The sequence below is a fragment of the Somniosus microcephalus genome, unplaced genomic scaffold, assembly GCF_052327205.1.
Source record: "Somniosus microcephalus isolate GS21.2 unplaced genomic scaffold, FLI_Smic_1.0 unresolved_chr2, whole genome shotgun sequence".
Lineage (NCBI taxonomy): Eukaryota > Metazoa > Chordata > Chondrichthyes > Squaliformes > Somniosidae > Somniosus > Somniosus microcephalus.
The window spans coordinates 20,360,311-20,383,145 of NW_028225180.1; the positions used below are offsets into that span (position 1 = coordinate 20,360,311).

At 61.6% G+C, this 22,835-nt stretch overlaps 1 protein-coding gene across 1 annotated transcript in view; it reads right to left on the reverse strand.

Annotated features, from left to right (window-relative positions):
- Window positions 1–22,835, reverse strand: part of LOC147092242 (P2X purinoceptor 3-like) — a 144,575-nt gene that overhangs the window by 47,447 nt on the left and 74,293 nt on the right. The window contains exon 7 of the mRNA XM_085975580.1: window positions 2,910–3,051. Within this exon, the coding sequence (XP_085831706.1) occupies window positions 2,910–3,051 (142 nt within the window). The remainder of the gene's footprint in view (window positions 1–2,909; window positions 3,052–22,835) is intronic.

Sequence of the window (22,835 nt, forward strand, 5' to 3'; positions counted from 1 at the left end):
CAACCAAAAACTCCCATTCCTACTGGGAGAGGAGAGAAGCTGTGTAACACTGGCGGCACACTATGTTACAGCTTGCCATGAACAGAGGGACAACCAGTAAACTAAGAAAAGAATATATATAAACAATGCGAATGTATATTTATACACTCAGGGATATACCTGTTTATACACTGTATGAATAGAACTGTGTTTATGTGCTAAACCATAAATGTATTTTGATGCTTTGGCAACATAAGATGTAACTTATCATGCCAATAAAGCGATTTGAATTGTGAATTGTGAATTGTGGGATCAGTGGGGAGGGACGGGGTCAGTGGGAGGGGTCAGTGGGAAGGGGCGGGGTCAGTGGGGGGGGCGGGGTCAGTGGGGAGGGGCAGGGACTGTGGGGAGGGGAGGGGTTAGTGGGGCGGGGTCAGTGGGGAGGTGTCAGTGGGGAGGGGCGGGGTCAGTGGGGAGGGGTGGTATCAGTGTGGGAGGGGTGGGGTCAGTGGGGAGGGGCGGGGTCAGTGTGGGCGGGGCGAGGTCTGTGTGGGAGGGGTGGGGTCAGTGGGGAGGGGTGGTGTCAGTGTGGGAGGGGTGGGGTCAGTGGGGAGGTGTGGGGTCAGTGTGGGAGGGGCGGGGTCAGTGTGGGAGGGGCGAGGTCTGTGTGGGAGGGGTGGGGTCAGTGGGGAGGGGTGGTATCAGTGTGGGAGGGGTGGGGTCAGCGGGGAGGTGTGGGGTCAGTGTGGGAGGGGCGGGGTCAGTGGGGAGGGGCGGGGTCAGTGGTTAGTGGGGCGGGGTTAGTGGGGAGGGGCGGGGTTAGTGGGGAGGGGCGGCGTCAGTGGGGAGGGGAGGTATCAGTGTGCGAGGGGTGCGGTCAGTGGGGAGGTTTGGGTTCAGTGTGGAAGGGGTGGGGTCAGTGGGGAGTGGCGGGGTCAGCGGAGAGGGGCGGTGTCAGTGGGGAGGGGTGGGGTCAGTGGGGAGGGGTGGGGTCAGTGGGGAGGGGCGGGGTCAGTGTGGGAGGGGCGAGGTCTGTGTGGGAGGGGTGGGGTCAGTGGGGAGGGGTGGTATCAGTGTGCGAGGGGTGGGGTCAGTGGGGCGGTGTGGGGTCAGTGTGGGAGGGGTTGGGTCAGTGGGGAGGGGTGGGGTCAGTGTGGGAGGGGCGGGGTCAGTGGAGAGGGGAGGGGTCAGTGGAGAGCGGCGGGTGGGTGTGGAGGGGTGGGGTCAGTGGGGAGGGGCGGGGTCAGTGGGGAGGGGCGGGTTCAGTGGGGAGGGGCAGGGACAGTGGAGAGGGGCGGGGTCAGCGGGGAGGGGCAGGGTCAGTGGGGAGGGGCAGGGTAAGTGGGGAGGGGCGGGTCAGTGGGGAGGGGCGCGGTCAGTGGGGAGGGATGGGGTCAGTGGGGAGGGGAGGGGTCAGTGGGGAGGGGTCAGTGGGGAGGGGTGGGGTCAGTGGGGAGGGGCGGGGTTAGTGGAGAGGGGCGGGGTCAGTGGGGAGGGGTGGGGTCAGTGGGGAGGGGTGGGGTCAGTGGGGAGGGGTCAGTGGGGAGGGGCGGGGTCAGTGGGGAGGGGTGGGGTCAGTGGGGAGGGGCGGGGTCAGTGGGGAGGGGAGGGGTCAGTGGGGAGGGGTCAATGGGGAGGGGTGGGGTCAGTGGGGAGGGGTCAGTGGGGAGGGGTCAGTGGGGAGGGGCGGGGTTAATGGAGAGGGGCGGGGTCAGTGGGGAGGGGTGGGGTCAGTGGGGAGGGGAGGGGTCAGTGGGGAGGGGTCAGCGGGGAGGGGAGGGGTCAGTGGGGAGGGGTCAGTGTGGAGGGGAGGGGTCAGTGGGGAGGGGTCAGTGGGGAGGGGTCAGTGGGGAGGGGCGGGGTCAGTGGGGAGGGGAGGGGTCAGTGGGGAGGGGCGGGGTCAGCGGAGAGGGGTGGTATCAGTGTGGGAGGAGTCAATAGACTCGGCCTGTAGTTTCTCCAGTAGAGGAGTGAGGGGTGATCTAATCGAGGTGTATAAGATGATTGAAGGAGTCAGTAGACTCGGCCTGTATTCTCTCCAGTCGAGCAGTGAGGGGTGATCTAATCGAGGTGTATAAGATGATTGAAGGAGTCAGTAGACTCGGCCTGTAGTCTCTCCAGTCGAGCAGTGAGGGGTGATCTAATCGAGGTGTATAAGATGATTGAAGGAGTCGGTAGACTCGGCCTGTATTCTCTCCAGTCGAGCAGTGAGGGGTGATCTAATCGAGGTGTATAAGATGATTGAAGGAGTCAGTAGACTCGGCCTGTATTCTCTCCAGTCGAGCAGTGAAGGGTGATCTAATCGAGGTGTATAAGATGATTGAAGGAGTCAGTAGACTCGGCCTGTATTCTCTCCAGTCGAGCAGTGAAGGGTGATCTAATCGAGGTGTATAAGATGATTGAAGGAGTCAGTAGACTCGGCCTGTAGTCTCTCCAGTCGAGCAGTGAGGGGTGATCTAATCGAGGTGTATAAGATGATTGAAGGAGTCAGTAGACTCGGCCTGTATTCTCTCCAGTCGAGCAGTGAGGGGTGATCTAATCGAGGTGTATAAGATGATTGAAGGAGTCAGCAGAAGGGGCTGAATGGCCTTCTCCTGTTCCTGTCCAACAGGCTCAAGGGGCTGAAAGGCCTCCTCCTGTTCTCCTGTAACAGGCTCGAGGGGCTGAATGGCCTCCTCATGTTCCTGTGTAACAGGCTCGAGGGGCTGAATGGCCTCCCCCTGTTCCCGTGTAACAGGCTCGAGGGGCTGAATGGCCTCCTCCTGTTCCCGTGTAACAGGCTCGAGGGTTTGAATGGGCCTCCTCCTGTTCCTGTGTAACAGGCTCGAGGGGCTGAATGGCCTCCTCCTGTTCCTGTGTAACAGGCCCGAGGGGCTGAATGGTCTTCTGTTGCTGAATCCACCCTGCTACCTTTGTTGAGTGTGACCTACCTTTATTATGAGATCAGTGAAGTTTTGTTTAGCCCAGGCGACAATGTCACGGAGACGGAAGATGGGGCAGTATTGATCTGTCACGTGGTGATACGAGCACGATTGGATGTACTTCTTGGTGATGCTGGGGAGCATGTTACCCCTTAAAGAAATAAGAGAGAGATACCAGGGCTGTCAGTCTTTACCAACCAACCGTCCATTAACCTCCGGCCCAGGAGGGGACCCGGAGCCCAGTGAGAGTCAGCACCTTCAGGAGAGGTGGGGTCCCGTACCCCAGTGAGAGTCAGCTCCTTCAGGAGAGGAGGGGTCTCGTACCCAAGTGAGAGTCGGCACCTTCAGGGGAGGAGGGGACCCGTACCTCAGTGAGAGTCAGCACCTTCAGGAGAGGTGGGGTCCCGTACCCCAGTTAGAGTCAGCACCTTCAGGGGAGGTGGGGTCCCGTACCCCAGTGAGAGTCAGCACCTTCAGGGGAGGAGGGGACCCGTACCCCAGTTAGAGTCAGCACCTTCAGGAGAGGAGGGGACCCGTACCCCAGTGAGAGTCAGCTCCTTCAGGAGAGGAGGGGACCCGTACCCCAGTGAGAGTCAGCACCTTCAGGGGAGGAGGGGACCCGTACCTCAGTGAGAGTCAGCACCTTCAGGAGAGGTGGGGTCCCGTACCCCAGTTAGAGTCAGCACCTTCAGGAGAGGAGGGGACCCGTACCCCAGTTAGAGTCAGCACCTTCAGGAGAGGAGGGGACCTGTACCCCAGTGAGAGTCAGCACCTTCAGGGGAGGAGGGGACCCGTACCCCAGTTAGAGTCAGCACCTTCAGGGGAGGAGGGGACCCGTACCCCAGTTAGAGTCAGCACCTTCAGGAGAGGAGGGGACCCGTACCCCAGTTAGAGTCAGCACCTTCAGGAGAGGAGGGGACCCGTACCCCAGTGAGAGTCAGCACCTTCAGGGGAGGAGGGGACCCGTACCCCAGTTAGAGTCAGCACCTTCAGGAGAGGAGGGGACCTGTACCCCAGTGAGAGTCAGCACCTTCAGGAGAGGAAGGGACCCGTACCCCAGTGAGAGTCAGCACCTTCAGGGGAGGAGGGGACCCGTACCCCAGTGAGAGTCAGCACCTTCAGGAGAGGAGGGGACCTGTACCCCAGTGAGAGTCAGCACCTTCAGGAGAGGAGGGGACTCGTACCTCCAGCGAGAGTCAGCACCTTCAGGAGAGGAGGGGACCCGTACCCCAGTGAGAGTCAGCACCTTCAGGAGAGGAGGGGACCTGTACCCCAGTGAGAGTCAGCACCTTCAGGAGAGGAGGGGACCCGTACCCCAGTGAGAGTCAGCACCTTCAGGAGAGGAGGGGACCCTTACCCCAGTGAGAGTCAGCACCTTCAGGAGAGGAGGGGACCCGTACACCAGTGAGAGTCAGCGCCTTCAGGAGAAGAGAGGGACCCGTATCCCAGTGAGAGTCAGCACCTTCAGGAGAGGAGGGGACTCGTACCTCCAGCGAGAGTCAGGGCCTTCAGGAGAGGAGGGGACCCGTACCCCAGTGAGAGTCAGCACCTTCAGGAGAGGAGGGGACCCGTACCCCAGTGAGAGTCAGCACCTTCAGGAGAGGAGGGGACCTGTACCCCAGTGAGAGACAGCATGTTCAGGAGAGGAGCGGACCCGTACCCAAGTGAGAGTCCGCACCTTCAGGAGAGGAGGTGACCCGTACCCCAGTGAGAGTCAGCACCTTCAGGAGAGGAGGGGACCCGTACCCCAGTGAGAGTCAGCACCTTCAGGAGAGGAGGGGACCCGTATCCCAGTGAGAGTCAGGACGTTCAGGAAAGGAGGGGACCCGTACCCCAGTGAGAGTCAGCACCTTCAGGAGAGGAGAGGACCCGTACCCCAGTGAGAGTCAGCACCTTCAGGAGAGGAGGGGACCCGTACCCCAGTGAGAGTCAGCACCTTCAGGAGAGGAGGGGACCCGTTACCCAGTGAGAGTCAGCATCTTCAGGAAAGGAGGAGACTCGTACCCCAGTGAGAGTCAGCACCTTCAGGAGAGGAGGGGACCCGTACCCCAGTGAGAGTCAGCACCTTCAGGAGAGGAGGGGACCCGTACCCCAGTGAGAGTCAGCACCTTCAGGAGAGGAGGGGACCCGTATCCCAGTGAGAGTCAGCACCTTCAGGAGAGGAGGGGGACCCGTACCCCAGTGAGAGTCAGGACGTTCAGGAAAGGAGGGGACCCGTACCCCAGTGAGAGTCAGCACCTTCAGGAGAGGAGAGGACCCGTACCCCAGTGAGAGTCAGCACCTTCAGGAGAGGAGGGGACCCGTACCCCAGTGAGAGTCAGCACCTTCAGGAGAGGAGGGGACCCGTACCCAAGTGAGAGTCCGCACCTTCAGGAGAGGAGGGGACCCATACCCCAGTGAGAGTCAACACCTTCAGGAGAGGAGGGGACCTGTACCCCAGTGAGAGTCAGCACCTTCAGGAGAGGAGGGGACCCGTACCCAAGTGAGAGTCAGCACCTTCAGGAGAGGAGGGGACCCATACCCCAGTGAGAGTCAGCACCTTCAGGAGAGGAGGGGACCCGTACCCCAGTGAGAGTCAGCACCTTCAGGAGAGGAGGGGACCCATACCCCAGTGAGAGTCAGCACCTTCAGGAGAGGAGGGGACTCGTACCCCAGTGAGAGTCAGCACCTTCAGGAGAGGAGGGGACCTGTATCCCAGTGAGAGTCAGCACCTTCAGGAGAGGAGGGGACTCGTACCCCAGTGAGAGTCAGCGCCTTCAGGAGAGGAGGGGACCTGTACCCCAGTGAGAGTCAGCGCCTTCAGGAGAGGAGGGGTTCCGTACCCCAGTGAGAGTCAGCACCTTCAGGAGAGGAGGGGAGCCACACTCCAGTGAGAGTCAGCACCTTCAGGAGAGGAGGGGACCCGTACCCCAGTGAGAGTCAGCATCTTCAGGAGAGGAGGGGACACGTACCCCAGTGAGAGTCAGCACCTTCAGGAGAGGAGGGGACCCGTACACCAGTGAGAGTCAGCGCCTTCAGGAGAGGAGGGGACCCGTACCCCAGTGAGAGTCAGCATCTTCAGGAGAAGAGAGGGTCCGTATCCCAGTGAGAGTCAGCACCTTCAGGAGAGGAGGGGACTCGTACCTCCAGCGAGAGTCAGCGCCTTCAGGAGAGGAGGGGACCCGTACCCCAGTGAGAGTCAGCACCTTCAGGAGAGGAAGGGACCAGTACCCCAGTGAGAGTCAGCACCTTCAGGAGAGGAGGTGACCCGTATCCCAGTGAGAGTCAGCACCTTCAGGAGAGGAGGGGACCCGTACCCCAGTGAGAGTCAGCACCTTCAGGAGAGGAGGGGACCCATACCCCAGTGAGAGTCAGCACCTTCAGGAGAGGAGGGGACCCGTACCCCAGTGAGAGTCAGCACCTTCAGGAGAGGAGGGGACCCGTACCCCAGTGAGAGTCAGCGCCTTCAGGAGAGGAGGGGACCCATACCCCAGTGAGAGTCAGCACCTTCAGGAGAGGAGGGGACCCGTACCCCAGTGAGAGTCAGCACCTTCAGGAGAGGAGGGGACCCGTACCCCAGTGAGAGTCAGCACCTTCAGGAGAGAAGGGGACCTGTACCCAAGTGAGAGTCAGCACCTTCAGGAGAGGAGGGGACCCGTACCCCAGTGAGAATCAGCACCTTCAGGAGAGGAGGGGACCCGTACCCCAGTGAGAGTCCGCACCTTCAGGAGAGGAGGGGACCCGTACCCCAGTGAGAGTCAGCACCTTCAGGAGAGGAGGGGACCCGTACCCCAGTGAGAGTCAGCACCTTCAGGAGAGGAGGGGACCCGTACCCCAGTGAGAGTCAGCACCTTCAGGAAAGGAGGGGACCCGTACCCCAGTGAGAGTCAGCACCTTCAGGAGAGGAGGGGACCCGTACCCCAGTGAGAGTCAGCACCTTCAGGAGAGGAGGGGACCCGTACCCCAGTGAGAGTCAGCACCTTCAGGAGAGGAGGGGACCCGTACCCCAGTGAGAGTCAGCACCTTCAGGAGAGGAGGGGACCCGTACCCCAGTGAGAGTCAGCACCTTCAGGAGAGGAGGGGACCCGTACCCCAGTGAGAGTCAGCACCTTCAGGCGAGGAGGGGACCCGTACCTCAGTGAGAGTCAGCACCTTCAGGAGAGGAGGGGACCCGTACCCCAGTGAGAATCAGCACCTTCAGGAGAGGAGGGGACCCGTACCCCAGTGAGAGTCAGCACCTTCAGGAGAGGAGGGGAGCCGTACCCCAGTGAGAGTCAGCATCTTCAGGAGAGGAGGGGAGCCGTACCCCAGTGAGAGTCAGCACCTTCAGGAGAGGAGGGGACCCGTACCCCAGTGAGAGTCAGCACCTTCAGGAGAGGAGGGGAGCCGTACCCCAGTGAGAGTCAGCATCTTCAGGAGAGGAGGGGACCCATACCCCAGTGAGAGTCGGCACCTTCAGGAGAGGAGAGGACCCGTACCCCAGTGAGAGTCAGCACCTTCAGGAGAGGAGGGGACCCGTACCCCAGTGAGAGTCAGCACCTTCAGGAGAGGAGGGGACCTGTACCCCAGTGAGAGTCAGCACCTTCAGGAGAGGAGGGGACCTGTACCCCAGTGAGAGTCGGCACCTTCAGGAGAGGAGAGGACCTGTACCCCAGTGAGAGTCAGCACCATCAGGAGAGGAGGGGACCCGTACCCCAGTGAGTGTCAGCACCTTCAGGAGAGGAGGGGACCCGTACCCCAGTGAGAGTCAGCACCTTCAGGAGAGGAGAGGACCCGTACCCCAGTGAGAGTCAGCACCTTCAGGAGAGGAGGGGACCCGTACCCCAGTGAGAGTCAGCACCTTCAGGAGAGGAGGGGACCCGTACCCCAGTGAGAGTCGGCACCTTCAGGAGAGGAGGGGACACGTACCCCAGTGAGAGTCAGCACCTTCTGGAGAGGAGGGGACCCGTACCCCAGTGAGAGTCAGCACCTTCAGGAGAGGAGAGGACCCGTACCCCAGTGAGAGTCAGCACCTTCAGGAGAGGAGGGGACCCGTACACCAGTGAGAGTCAGCACCTTCAGGAGAGGAGGGGACCCGTACCCCAGTGAGAGTCAGCACCTTCAGGAGAGGAGGGGACCCGTACACCAGTGAGAGTCAGCGCCTTCAGGAGAGGAGGGGTCCCGTACCCCAGTGAGAGTCAGCACCTTCAGGAGAGGAGGGGACCCGTACACCAGTGAGAGTCAGCGCCTTCAGGAGAGGAGGGGACCCATACCCCAGTGAGAGTCAGCACCTTCAGGAGAGGAGGGGACCCGTACCCCAGTGAGTGTCAGCACCTTCAGGAGAGGAGGGGACCCGTACCCCAGTGAGAGTCAGCAGCTTCAGGAGAGGAGGGGACCTGTACCCCAGTGAGAGACAGCATGTTCAGGAGAGGAGAGGGACCCGTATCCCAGTGAGAGTCAGCACCTTCAGGAGAGGAGGGGACTCGTACCTCCAGCGAGAGTCAGGGCCTTCAGGAGAGGAGGGGACCCGTACCCCAGTGAGAGTCAGCATCTTCAGGAGAAGAGAGGGACCCGTATCCCAGTGAGAGTCAGCACCTTCAGGAGAGGAGGGGACTCGTACCTCCAGCGAGAGTCAGGGCCTTCAGGAGAGGAGGGGACCCGTACCCCAGTGAGTGTCAGCACCTTCAGGAGAGGAGGGGACCCGTACCCCAGTGAGAGTCAGCACCTTCAGGAGAGGAGGGGACCTGTACCCCAGTGAGAGACAGCATGTTCAGGAGAGGAGCGGACCCGTACCCAAGTGAGAGTCCGCACCTTCAGGAGAGGAGGTGACCCGTACCCCAGTGAGAGTCAGCACCTTCAGGAGAGGAGGGGACCCGTACCCCAGTGAGAGTCAGCACCTTCAGGAGAGGAGGGGACCCGTATCCCAGTGAGAGTCAGCACCTTCAGGAGAGGAGGGGGACCCGTATCCCAGTGAGAGTCAGGACCTTCAGGAAAGGAGGGGACCCGTACCCCAGTGAGAGTCAGCACCTTCAAGAGAGGAGAGGACCCGTACCCCAGTGAGAGGCAGCACCTTCAGGAGAGGAGGGGACCCGTACCCCAGTGAGAGTCAGCACCTTCAGGAGAGGAGGGGACCCGTACCCCAGTGAGAGTCAGCACCTTCAGGAGAGGAGGGGACCCATACCCCAGTGAGAGTCAGCACCTTCAGGAGAGGAGGGGACCCGTACCCCAGTGAGAGTCAGCACGTACAGGAAAGGAGGGGACTCGTACCCCAGTGAGAGTCAGCACGTTCAGGAGAGGAGGGGACCCGTACCCAAGTGAGAGTCCGCACCTTCAGGAGAGGAGGGGACCCGTACCCCAGTGAGAGTCAGCACCTTCAGGAGAGGAGGGGACCTGTACCCCAGTGAGAGTCAGCACCTTCAGGAGAGGAGGGGACCCGTACCCCAGTGAGAGTCAGCACCTTCAGGAGAGGAGGGGACCCGTACCCCAGTGAGAGTCAGCACCTTCAGGAGAGGAGGGGACCCGTACCCCAGTGAGAGTCAGTACCTTCAGGAGAGGAGGGGACCTGTATCCCAGTGAGAGTCAGCACCTTCAGGAGAGGAGGGGGCCCGTACCCCAGTGAGAGTCAGCACCTTCAGGAGAGGAGGGGACTCGTACCCCAGTGAGAGTCCGCACCTTCAGGAGAGGAGGGGACCCGTACCCCAGTGAGAGTCAGCACCTTCAGGAGAGGAGGGGACCTGTACCCCAGTGAGAGTCAGCACCTTCAGGAGAGGAGGGGACCCGTACCCCAGTGAGAGTCAGCACCTTCAGGAGAGGAGGGGACCCGTACCCCAGTGAGAGTCAGTACCTTCAGGAGAGGAGGGGACCTGTATCCCAGTGAGAGTCAGCTCCTTCAGGAGAGGAGGGGACTCGTACCCCAGTGAGAGTCAGCACCTTCAGGAGAGGAGGGGACCCGTACCCCAGTGAGAGTCAGCACCTTCAGGAGAGGAGGGGACCTGTACCCCAGTGAGAGACAGCATGTTCAGGAGAGGAGCGGACCCGTACCCAAGTGAGAGTCCGCACCTTCAGGAGAGGAGGTGACCCGTACCCCAGTGAGAGTCAGCACCTTCAGGAGAGGAGGGGACCCGTACCCCAGTGAGAGTCAGCACCTTCAGGAGAGGAGGGGACCCGTATCCCAGTGAGAGTCAGCACCTTCAGGAGAGGAGGGGGACCCGTATCCCAGTGAGAGTCAGGACCTTCAGGAAAGGAGGGGACCCGTACCCCAGTGAGAGTCAGCACCTTCAGGAGAGGAGGGGACCCGTACCCCAGTGAGAGTCAGCACCTTCAGGAGAGGAGGGGACCTGTATCCCAGTGAGAGTCAGTACCTTCAGGAGAGGAGGGGACCTGTATCCCAGTGAGAGTCAGCACCTTCAGGAGAGGAGGGGACTCGTACCCCAGTGAGAGTCAGCACCTTCAGGAGAGGAGGGGACCCGTACCCCAGTGAGAGTCAGTACCTTCAGGAGAGGAGGGGACCTGTATCCCAGTGAGAGTCAGCGCCTTCAGGAGAGGAGGGGTTCCGTACCCCAGTGAGAGTCAGCACCTTCAGGAGAGGAGGGGAGCCATACTCAAGTGAGAGTCAGCATCTTCAGGAGAGGAGGGGACACGTACCCCAGTGAGAGTCAGCACCTTCAGGAGAGGAGGGGACCCGTACACCAGTGAGAGTCAGCGCCTTCAGGAGAGGAGGGGACCCGTACCCCAGTGAGAGTCAGCATCTTCAGGAGAGGAGGGGACCCGTATCCCAGTGAGAGTCAGCACCTTCAGGAGAGGAGGGAACCTGTACCCCAGTGAGAGTCAGCACGTTCAGGAGAGGAGCGGACCCGTACCCAAGTGAGAGTCCGCACCTTCAGGAGAGGAGGGGACCCGTACCCCAGTGAGAGTCCGCACCTTCAGGAGAGGAGGGAACCCGTACCCCAGTGAGAGTCCGCACCTTCAGGAGAGGAGGGAACCCATACCCCAGTGAGAGTCAGAACCGACAGGAGAGGAGGGGACCTGTACCCCAGTGAGAGTCAGCACCTTCAGGAGAGGAGGGGACCCATACCCCAGTGAGAGTCAGCACTTTCAGGAGAGGAGGTAACCCGGAACCCCAGTGAGAGTCAGCACCTTCAGGAGAGGAGGGGACCCGTACCCCAGTGAGAGTCAGCACCTTCAAGAGGGGAGGGGACCCGTACCCCAGTGAGAGTCAGCACCTTCAGGAGAGGAGGGGACCCGTACCCCAGTGAAAGTCAGCACCTTCAGGAGAGGAGGGGACCCGTACCCCAGTGAGAGTCAGCACCTTCAGAAGAGGAGGGGACCTGTATCCCAGTGAGAGTCAGCACATTCAGGAGAGGAGGGGACGCGTACCCCAGTGAGAGTCAGCACCTTCAGGAGAGGAGGGGACACGTACCCCAGTGAGAGTCAGCACCTTTAGGAGAGGAGGGGACGCGTACCCCAGTGAGAGTCAGCACCTTCAGGAGAGGAGGGGACCCGTACCCCAGTGAGAGTCAGCGCCTTCAGGAGAGGAGGTGTCCCGTACCCCAGTGAGAGTCAGCACCTTCAGGAGAGGAGGGGACCCGTGCCCCAGTGAGAGTCAGCACCTTCAGGAGAGGAGGGGACCCGTACCCCAGTGAGAGTCAGCACCTTCAGGAGAGGAGGGGAGCCATACTCCAGTGAGAGTCAGCGCCTTCAGGAGAGGAGGGGACCCGTACCCCAGTGAGAGTCAGCACCTTCAGAAGAGCAGGGGACCCGTACCCCAGTGAGAGTCAGCGCCTTCAGGAGAGGAGGGGACCCGTACCCCAGTGAGAGTCAGCACCTTCAGGATGGAGGGGACCCGTACCCCAGTGAGAGTCAGCACCTTCAGGAGAGGAGGGGACCCGTACCCCAGTGAGAGTCAGCACCTTCAGGAGAGGAGGGGACGCGTACCCCAGTGAGAGTCAGCACCTTCAGGAGAGGAGGGGACCCGTACCCCAGTGAGAGTCAGCACCTTCAGGAGAGGAGGGGACGCATACCCCAGTGAGAGTCAGCACCTTCAGGAGAGGAGGGGACCCGTACCCCAGTGAGTGTCAGCACCTTCAGGAGAGGAGGGGACCCGTACCCCAGTGAGAGTCAGCACCTTCAGGAGAGGAGGGGACCCGTACCCCAGTGAGAGTCAGCACCTTCAGCAGAGGAGGGGACCCGTACCCCAGTGAGAGTCAGCACCTTCAGGAGAGGAGGGGACCCGTACCCCAGTGAGAGTCAGCACCTTCAGGAGAGGGGGGGACCTGTACCCCAGTGAGAGTAAGCACCTTCAGGAGAGGAGGGGACCTGTACCCCAGTGAGAGTCAGCACCTTCAGGAGAGGAGGGGACCCGTACCCCAGTGTGAGTCAGCACCTTCAGGAGAGGAGGGAACCCGTACCCCAGTGAGAGTCAGCACCTTCAGGAGAGGGGGGTACCTGTACCCCAGTGAGAGTCAGCACCTTCAGGAGAGGAGGGGACCCGTACCCCAGTGAGAGTCAGCACCTTCAGGAGAGGAGGGGACCCGTACCCCAGTGAGAGTCAGCACCTTCAGGAGAGGGGGGGACCTGTACCCCAGTGAGAGTCAGCACCTTCAGGAGAGGAGGGGACCCGTACCCCAGTGAGAGTCAGCACCTTCAGAAGAGGAGGGGACCCGTACCCCTGTGAGAGTCAGCACCTTCAGGAGAGGAGGGGACCTGTACCCCAGTGAGAGTCAGCACCTTCAGGAGAGGAGGGGACCCGTACCCCAGTGAGAGTCAGCACCTTCAGGAGAGGAGGTGACCCGTACCCCAGTGAGAGTCAGCACCTTCAGGAGAGGAGGGGACCTGTACCCCAGTGAGAGTCAGCACCTTCAGGAGAGGAGGGGACCTGTACCCCAGTGAGAGTCAGCACCATCAGGAGAGGAGGGGACCCGTACCCCAGTGAGAGTCAGCACCTTCAGGAGAGGAGGGGACCCGTACCCCAGTGAGAGTCAGCACCTTCAGGAGAGGAGGGGACCTGTACCCCAGTGAGAGTCAGCACCTTCAGGAGAGGAGGGGACCCGTACCCCAGTGAGAGTCAGCACCTTCAGGAGAGGAGGGGACCCGTACCCCAGTGAGAGTCAGCACCTTCAGGAGAGGAGGGGACCCGTACCCCAGTGAGAGTCAGCACCTTCAGGAGAGGAGGGGAGCCATACTCCAGTGAGAGTCAGCACCTTCAGGAGAGGAGGGGACACGTACCCCAGTGAGAGTCAGCGCCTTCAGGAGAGGAGGGGACCCGTACCCCAGTGAGAGTCAGCGCCTTCAGGAGAGGAGGGGCCCGTACCCCAGTGAGAGTCAGCACCTTCAGAAGAGGAGGGGACCCGTACTCCAGTGAGAGTCAGCACCTTCAGGAGAGGAGGGGACCCGTACCCCAGTGAGAGTCAGCACCTTCAGGAGAGGAGGGGACCCGTACCCCAGTGAGATTCAGCACCTTCAGGAGAGGAGGGGACCCGTACTCCAGTGAGAGTCAGCACCTTCAGGAGAGGAGGGGAGCCATACTCCAGTGAGAGTCAGCACCTTCAGGAGACGAGGGGACCCGTACCCCAGTGAGAGTCAGCACCTTCGGGAGAGGAGGGGACGCGTACCCCAGTGAGAGTCAGCACCTTCAGGAGAGGAGGAGACCCGTACCCCAGTGAGATCCAGCGCCTTCAGGAGAGGAGGGGACCCATACCCGAGTGAGAGTCGGCATCTTCAGGAGAGGAGGGGACCCATACCCCAGTGAGAGTCAGCACCTTCAGGAGAGGAGGGGACCCGTACCCGAGTGAGAGTCAGCATCTTCAGGACAGGAGAGGACCCGTACCCCAGTGAGAATCAGCACCTTCAGGAGAGGAGGGGACCCGTACCCCAGTGAGAGTCAGCACCTTCAGGAGAGGAGGGGACCCGTACCCCAGTGAGAGTCAGCACCTTCAGGAGAGGAGGGGGACCCGTACCCCAGTGAGAGTCAGCACCTTCAGGAGAGGAGGGGACCCGTACCCCAGTGAGAGTCAGCACCTTCAGGAGAGGAGGGGACCCGTACCCCAGTGAGAGTCAGCACCTTCAGGAGAGGAGGGGACCCGTACCCCAGTGAGAGTCAGCACCTTCAGGAGAGGAGAGGACCCGTACCCCAGTGAGAGTCAGCACCTTCAGGAGAGGAGGGGACCCGTACTCCAGTGAGAGTCAGCACCTTCAGGAGAGGAGGGGACCCGTACCCCAGTGAGAGTCAGCACCTTCAGGAGAGGAGGCGACCCGTACCCCAGTGAGAGTCAGCGCCTTCAGGAGAGGAGGCGACCCGTACCCCAGTGAGAGTCAGCGCCTTCAGGAGAGGAGGGGACCCGTATCCCAGTGAGAGTCAGTGCCTTCAGGAGAGGAGGGAACCCGTACCCCAGTGAGAGTCAGCACCTTCAGGAGAGATGGGGATCCGTACCCCAGTGAGAGTCAGCACCTTCAGGAGAGATGGGGATCCGTACCCCAGTGAGAGTCAGCACCTTCAGGAGAGGAGGGGACCCGTACCCCAGTGAGAGTCAGCACCTTCAGGAGAGGAGGGGACCCGTACCCCAGTGAGAATCAGCACCTTCAGGAGAGGAGGGGACCCGTACCCCAGGGAGAGTCAGCACCTTCAGGAGAGGAGGGGACCCGTACCCGAGTGAGAGTCAGTACCTTCAGGAGAGGAGGGGACCCGTACCCCAGGGAGAGTCAGCACCTTCAGGAGAGGAGGGGACCCGTATCCCAGTGAGAGTCAGCACATTCAGGAGAGGAGGGGACCCGTACCCCAGTGAGAGTCAGCACCTTCAGGAGAGGAGGGAACCCGTACCCCAGTGAGAGTCAACGCCTTCAGGAGAAGAGGGGACCCGTACCCCAGTGAGAGTCAGCAGCTTCAGGAGAGGAGGGGACCCGTACCCCAGGGAGAGTCGGCACCTTCAGGAGAGGAGGGGACCCGTATCCCAGTGACAGTCAGCACCTTTAGGAGAGGAGGGGACCCGTACCCGAGTGAGAGTCAGCACCTTCAGGAGAGGAGGGGACCCGTACCCCAGTGAGAGTCAGCACCTTCAGGAGAGGAGGGGACCCGTACCCCAGTGAGAGTCAGCACCTTCAGGAGAGGAGGGGACCCGTACCCCAGTGAGAGTCAGCACCTTCAGGAGAGGAGGGGACCCGTACCCCAGTGAGAGTCAGCGCCTTCAGGAGAGGAGGGTACCCGTACCCCAGTGAGAGTCAGCACCTTCAGGAGAGGAGGGGACCCGTACCCCAGTGAGAGTCAGTACCTTCAGGAGAGGAGGGGACCCGTACCCCAGTGAGAGTCAGTAACTTCAGGAGACGAGGGGACCCGTATCCCAGTGAGAGTCAGTGCCTTCAGGAGAGGAGGGGACCCGTACCCCAGTGAGAGTCAGCACCTTCAGGAGAGATGGGGATCCGTACCCCAGTGAGAGTCAGCACCTTCAGGAGAGATGGGGATCCGTACCCCAGTGAGAGTCAGCACCTTCAGGAGAGGAGGGGACCCGTACCCCAGTGAGAGTCAGCACCTTCAGGAGAGGAGGGGACCCGTACCCCAGTGAGAGTCAGCACCTTCAGGAGAGGAAGGGACCCATACCCCAGGGAGAGCCAGCACCTTCAGGAGAGGAGGGGACCCGTACCCCAGTGAGAGTCAGCACCTTCAGGAGAGGAGGGGACCCGTACCCCAGGGAGAATCAGCAACTTCAGGAGAGGAGGGGACCCGTACCCCAGGGAGAGTCAGCACCTTCAGGAGAGGAGGGGACCCGTACCCCAGTGAGAGTCAGCACCTTCAGGAGAGGAGGGGACCCGTACCCCAGTGAGAGTCAGCACCTTCAGGAGAGGAGGGGACCCGTACCCCAGTGAGAGTCAGCACCTTCAGGAGATGAGGGGACCCGTACCTCAGTGAGAGTCAGTGCCTTCAGGAGAGGAGGGGACCCGTACCCCAGTGAGAGCCAGCGCCTTCAGGAGAGGAGTGGACCCGTACCCCAGTGAGAGTCAGCACCATCAGGAGAGGAGCGGACCCGTACCCCAGTGAGAGTCAGTGCCTTCAGGAGAAGAGGGGACTCGTACCCCAGTGAGTGTCAGCACCTTCAGGAGAGGAGGGGACCCGTACCCCAGTGAGAGTCAGCACCTTCATGAGAGGAGGGGACCTGTACCCCAGTGAGAGTCAGCACCTTCAGGAGAGGAGGGGACCCGTACCCCAGTGAGAGTCAGCACCTTCAGGAGAGGAAGGGACCCGTACCCCAATGAGAGTCAGCAACTTCAGGAGAGGAGGGGACCCGTACCCCAGTGAGAGTCAGCACCTTCAGGAGAGGAGGGGACCCGTACCCCAGTGAGAGTCAGCACCTTCAGGGGAGGAGGGGACCCGTACCCCAGTGAGAGTCAGCACCTTCAGGAGAGGAGGGGACCCGTACCCCAGTGAGAGTCAGCGCCTTCAGGAGAGGAGGCGACCCGTACCCCAGTGAGAGTCAGCGCCTTCAGGAGAGGAGGGGACCCGTACCCCAGTGAGAGTCAGCACCTTCAGGAGAGGAGGTAACCCGTACCCCAGTGAGAGTCAGCGCCTTCAGGAGAGGAGGGGACCAGTACCCCAGTGAGTGTCAGCGCCTTCAGGAGAGGAGGGAACCCGTACCCCAGTGAGAGTCAGCACCTTCAGGAGAGCAGGGGACCTGTACCCCAGTGAGAGTCAGCACTTTCAGGAGAGGAGGGGACCCGTACACCAGTGAGAGTCAGCCCCTTCAGGAGAGGAGGTGACCCGTACCCCAGTGAGAGTCAGCACCTTCAGGAGAGGAGGGGACCCGTACCACAGTGAGAGTCAGAACCTTCAGGAGAGGAGGGGACCTGTACCCCAGTGAGAGTCAGCATCTTCAGGAGAGGAGGGGACCCGTACCCCAGTGAGAGTCAGCACCTTCAGGAGAGGAGAGGACCCGTACCCCAGTGAGAGTCAGCACCTTCAGGAGAGGAGGGGACCCGTACCCCAGTGAGAGTCAGCACCTTCAGGAGAGGAGGTGACCCGTACCCCAGTGAGAGTCAGCACCTTCAGGAGAGGAGGGGACCCGTACCCCAGTGAGAGTCAGCACCTTCAGGAGAGGAGGGGACCCGTACCCCAGTGAGAGTCAGCACCTTCAGGAGAGGAGGGGACCCATACCCCAGTGAGAGTCAGTACCTTCAGGAGAGGAGGGGACCCGTATCCCAGTGAGAGTCAGCACCTTCAGGAGAGGAGGGGACCCGTACCCCAGTGAGAGTCAGCACCTTCAGGAGAGGAGGGGACCCGTACCCCAGTGAGAGTCAGCACCTTCAGGAGAGGAGGGGACCCATACCCCAGTGAGAGTCAGTACCTTCAGGAGAGGAGGGGACCCATACCCCAGTGAGAGTCAGCACCTTCAGGAGAGGAGGGGACCCGTACCCCAGTGAGAGTCAGCACCTTCAGAAGAGGAGGGGACCCGTACCCCAGTGAGAGTCAGCACCTTCAGGAGAGGAGAGGACCGGTACCCCAGTGAGAGTCAGCGCCTTCAGGAGAGGAGGGGACCCGTACCCCAGTGAGAGTCAGCACCTTCAGAAGAGCAGGGGACCCCCCGTACCCCAGTGAGAGTCAGCACCTTCAGGAGAGGAGGGGACGCGTACCCCAGTGAGAGTCAGCACCTTCAGGAGAGGAGGGGACCCGTACTCCAGTGAGAGTCAGCACCTTCAGGAGAGGAGGGGACCCGTACCCCAGTGAGAGTCAGCACCTTCAGGGGAGGAGGGGACCCGTACCCCAGTGAGAGTCAGTACCTTCAGGAGAGGAGGGGACCCGTACCCCAGTGAGAGTCAGCACCTTCAGGGGAGGAGGGGACCCGTACCCCAGTGAGAGTCAGCACCTTCAGGAGAGGAGTGGACCTGTACCCCAGTGAGAGTCAGCACCTTCAGGAGACGAGGGGACCCGTACCCCAGTGAGAGTCAGCACCTTCAGGAGAGGAGGGATACCCGTACCCCAGTGAGAGTCAGCACCTTCAGGAGACGAGGGGACCCGTACCCCAGTGAGAGTCAGCACCTTCGGGAGAGGAGGGGACGCGTACCCCAGTGAGAGTCAGCACCTTCAGGAGAGGAGGAGACCCGTACCCCAGTGAGAGTCAGCACCTTCAGGAGAGGAGTGGACCCGTACCCCAGTGAGAGTCAGCACCTCCAGGAGAGGAGGGGACCCGTACCCCAGTGAGAGTCAGCACCTTCAGGAGACGAGGGGACCCGTACCCCAGTGAGAGTCAGCACCTTCGGGAGAGGAGGGGACGCGTACCCCAGTGAGAGTCAGCACCTTCAGGAGAGGAGGAGACCCGTACCCCAGTGAGATCCAGCGCCTTCAGGAGAGGAGGGGACCCATACCCGAGTGAGAGTCGGCATCTTCAGGAGAGGAGGGGACCCATGCCCCAGTGAGAGTCAGCACCTTCAGGAGAGGAGGGGACCCGTACCCGAGTGAGAGTCAGCACCTTCAGGAGAGGAGAGGACCCGTACCCCAGTGAGAGTCAGCACCTTCAGGAGAGGAGGGGACCCGTACCCCAGTGAGAGTCAGCACCTTCAGGAGAGGAGGGGACCCGTACCCGAGTGAGAGTCAGCACCTTCAGGAGAGGAGGGGACCCGTACCCCAGTGAGAGTCAGCACCTTCAGGAGAGGAGGGGACCCGTACCCCAGTGAGAGTCAGCACCTTCAGGAGAGGAGGGGACCCGTACCCCAGTGAGAGTCAGCACCTTCAGGAGAGGAGGGGTCCCGTACCCCAGTGAGAGTCAGCACCTTCAGGAGAGGAGGGGTCCCATACCCCAGTGAGAGTCAGCACCTTCAGGAGAGGAGGGGACCCGTACCCGAGTGAGAGTCAGCACCTTCAGGAGAGGAGGGGTCCCATACCCCAGTGAGAGTCAGCACCTTCAGGAGAGGAGGGGGCCCGTACCCCAGTGAGAGTCAGCACCTTCAGGAGAGGAGGGGTCCCATACCCCAGTGAGAGTCAGCACCTTCAGGAGAGGAGGGGTCCCATACCCCAGTGAGAGTCAGCACCTTCAGGAGAGGAGGGGGCCCGTACCCCAGTGAGAGTCAGCACCTTCAGGAGAGGAGGGGACCCATACCCCAGTGAGAGTCAGCACCTTCAGGAGAGGAGGGGACCCGTACCCGAGTGAGAGTCAGCACCTTCAGGACAGGAGAGGACCCGTACCCCAGTGAGAGTCAGCACCTTCAGGAGAGGAGGGGACCCGTACCCCAGTGAGAGTCAGCGCCTTCAGGAGAGGAGGGGACCCGTACCCCAGTGAGAGTCAGCACCTTCAGGAGAGGAGGGGACCCGTACCCCAGTGAGAATCAGCACCTTCAGGAGAGGAGGGGACCCGTACCCCAGTGAGAGTCAGCACCTTCAGGAGAGGAGGGGACCCGTACCCCAGTGAGAGTCAGCACCTTCAGGAGAGGAGGGGACCCGTACCCCAGTGAGAGTCAGCACCTTCAGGAGAGGAGGGGACCCGTACCCCAGTGAGAGTCAGCACCTTCAGGAGAGGAGGGGACCCGTACCCCAGTGAGAGTCAGCACCTTCAGGAGAGGAGAGGACCCGTACCCCAGTGAGAGTCAGCACCTTCAGGAGAGGAGGGGACCCGTACCCCAGTGAGAGTCAGCACCTTCAGGAGAGGAGGGGACCCGTACCCCAGTGAGAGTCAGCACCTTCAGGAGAGGAGAGGACCCGTACCCCAGTGAGAGTCAGCACCTTCAGGAGAGGAGGGGACCCGTACTCCAGTGAGAGTCAGCACCTTCAGGAGAGGAGGGGACCCGTACCCCAGTGAGAGTCAGCACCTTCAGGAGAGGAGGGGACCCGTACCCCAGTGAGAGTCAGCGCCTTCAGGAGAGGAGGGGACCCATACCCCAGTGAGAGTCAGCACGTTCAGGAGAGGAGGGGACCCGTCCCCCAGCGAGAGTCAGCACCTTCAGGAGAGGAGGGGACCCGTACCCCAGTGAGAGTCAGCACCTTCAGGAGAGGAGGGGACCCGTACCCCAGTGAGAGTCAGCACCTTCAGGAGAGGAGGGGACCCGTACCCCAGTGAGAGTCAGCACCTTCAGGAGAGGAGGGGACCCGTACCCCAGTGAGAGTCAGCACCTTCAGGAGAGGAGGGGACCCGTACCCCAGTGAGAGTCAGCACCTTCAGGAGAGGAGAGGACCCGTACCCCAGTGAGAGTCAGCACCTTCAGGAGAGGAGGGGACCCGTACTCCAGTGAGAGTCAGCACCTTCAGGAGAGGAGGGGACCCGTACCCCAGTGAGAGTCAGCACCTTCAGGAGAGGAGGGGACCCGTACCCCAGTGAGAGTCAGCGCCTTCAGGAGAGGAGGGGACCCGTACCCCAGTGAGAGTCAGCACCTTCAGGAGAGGAGGGGACCCGTACCCCAGCGAGAGTCAGCACCTTCAGGAGAGGAGGGGACCCGTTCCCCAGTGAGAGTCAGCACCTTCAGGAGAGGAGGGGACCCGTACCCCAGTGAGAGTCAGCACCTTCAGGAGAGGAGGGGACCCGTACCCCAGTGAGAGTCCGTGCCTTCAGGAGAGGAGGGGACCCGTACCCCAGTGAGAGTCAGCACCTTCAGGAGAGGAGGGGACCCGTACCCCAGTGAGTGTCAGCGCCTTCAGGAGAGGAGGGGACCCGTACCCCAGTGAGAGTCAACACCTTCAGGAGAGGAGGGGACCCGTACCGCAGTGAGAGTCAGCACCTTTAGGAGAGGAGGTGACCTGTACCCCAGTGAGAGTCAGCACCTTCAGGAGAGGAGGGGACCCGTACCCCAGTGAGAGTCAGCACCTTCAGGAGAGGAGGTGACCCGTACCCCAGTGAGAGACAGTACCTTCAGGAGAGGAGGGGACCCGTACCCCAGTGAGAGTCAGCACCTTCAGGAGAGGAGGGGACCCGTACCCCAGTGAGAGTCAGCACCTTCTGGAGAGGAGAGGACCCGTACCCCAGTGAGAGTCAGCACCTTCAGGAGAGGAGGGAACCCGTACCCCAGTGAGAGTCAGCACCTTCAGGAGAGGAGGGGACCCGTATCCCAGTGAGAGTCAGCACCTTCAGGAGAGGAGGGGACCCGTACCCCAGTGAGAGTCAGCACCTTCAGGAGAGGAGGGGACTCGTACCCCAGTGAGAGTCAGCACCTTCAGGAGAGGAGGGGACCCGTACCCCAGTGAGAGTCTACACCTTCAGGAGAGGAGGGGACCCGTACCCCAGTGAGAGTCCGCACCTTCAGGAGAGGAGGGGACCCGTACCCCAGTGAGAGTCAGCACCTTCAGGAGAGGAGGGGACCCGTACCCCAGTGAGAGTCAGCACCTTCAGGAGAGGAGGGGAGCCATACTCCAGTGAGAGTCAGCACCTTCAGGAGAGGAGGGGACCCGTACCCCAGTGAGAGTCAGCGCCTTCAGGAGAGGAGGGGACCCGTACCCCAGTGAGAGTCAGCGCCTTCAGGAGAGGAGGGGACCCGTACCCCAGTGAGAGTCAGCGCCTTCAGGAGAGGAGGGGACCTGTACCCCAGTGAGAGTCAGCGCCTTCAGGAGAGGAGGGGACCTGTACCCCAGTGAGATTCAGCACCTTCAGGAGAGGAGGGGACCCGTACCCCAGTGAGAGTCGGCACCTTCAGGAGAGGGGGGGACCCGTACCCCAGTGAGAGTCAGCACCTTCAGGAGAGGAGGGGTCCCGTACCCCAGTGAGATTCAGCACCTTCAGGAGAGGGGGGGACCTGTACCCCAGTGAGAGTCAGCACCTTCAGGAGAGGAGGGGACCCGTACCCCAGTGAGAGTCAGCACCTTCAGGAGAGGAGGGGACCCGTACCCCAGTGAGAGTCATCACCTTCAGGAGAGGAGGGGACCCGTACCCCAGTGACAGTCAGCACCTCCAGGAGAGGAGGGGACCCGTACCCCAGTGACAGTCAGCACCTTCAGGAGAGGAGGGGACCCGTACCCCAGCGAGAGTCAGCACCTTCAGGAGAGGAGCGGACCCGTACCCCAGTGAGAGTCAGCACCTTCAGGAGAGGAGGGGACCCGTACCCCAGTGAGAGTCAGCACCTTCAGGGGAGGAGGGGACCCGTACCCCAGTGAGAGTCCACACCTTCAGGAGAGGAGGGGACCCGTACCCCAGTGAGAGTCAGCGCCTTCAGGAGAGGAGGGGCCCGTACCCCAGTGAGAGTCAGCAACTTCAGGAGAGGAGGGGCCCGTACCCCAGTGAGAGTCAGCAACTTCAGGAGAGGAGGGGGTCCCGTACCCCAGTGAGAGTCAGCACCTTCAGGAGAGGAGGGGACCCGTACCCCAGTGAGAGTCAGCACCTTCAGGAGAGGAGGGGCCCGTACCCCAGTGAGAGTCAGCACCTTCAGGAGAGGAGGGGTCCTGTACCCCAGTGAGAGTCAGCACCTTCAGGAGAGGAGGGGACCCGTACCCCAGTGAGAGTCCACACCTTCAGGAGAGGAGGGGACCCGTACCCCAGTGAGAGTCAGCGCCTTCAGGAGAGGAGGGGCCCGTACCCCAGTGAGAGTCAGTACCTTCAGGAGAGGAGGGGACCCGTACCCCAGTGAGAGTCAGCACCTTCAGGAGAGGAGGGGACCCGTACCCCAGTGAGAGTCAGCACCTTCAGGAGAGGAGGGGACCCGTACCCCAGTGAGAGTCAGCACCTTCAGGAGAGGGGGGGACCCGTACCCCAGTGAGAGTCAGCACCTTCAGGAGAGGAGGGGACCCGTACCCCAGTGAGAGTCAGCACCTTCAGGAGAGGAGGGGACCCGTACCCTAGTGAGAGTCAGCACCTTCAGGAGAGGAGAGGACCTGTATCCCAGTGAGAGTCAGCACCTTCAGGAGAGCAGGGGACCTGTACCCCAGTGAGAGTCAGCACCTTCAGGAGAGGAGGGGGACCCGTACCCCAGTGAGAGTCAGCACCTTCAGGAGAGGAGGGGACCCGTACCCCAGTGAGAGTCAGCACCTTCGGGAGAGGAGGGGACGCGTACCCCAGTGAGAGTCAGCACCTTCAGGAGAGGAGG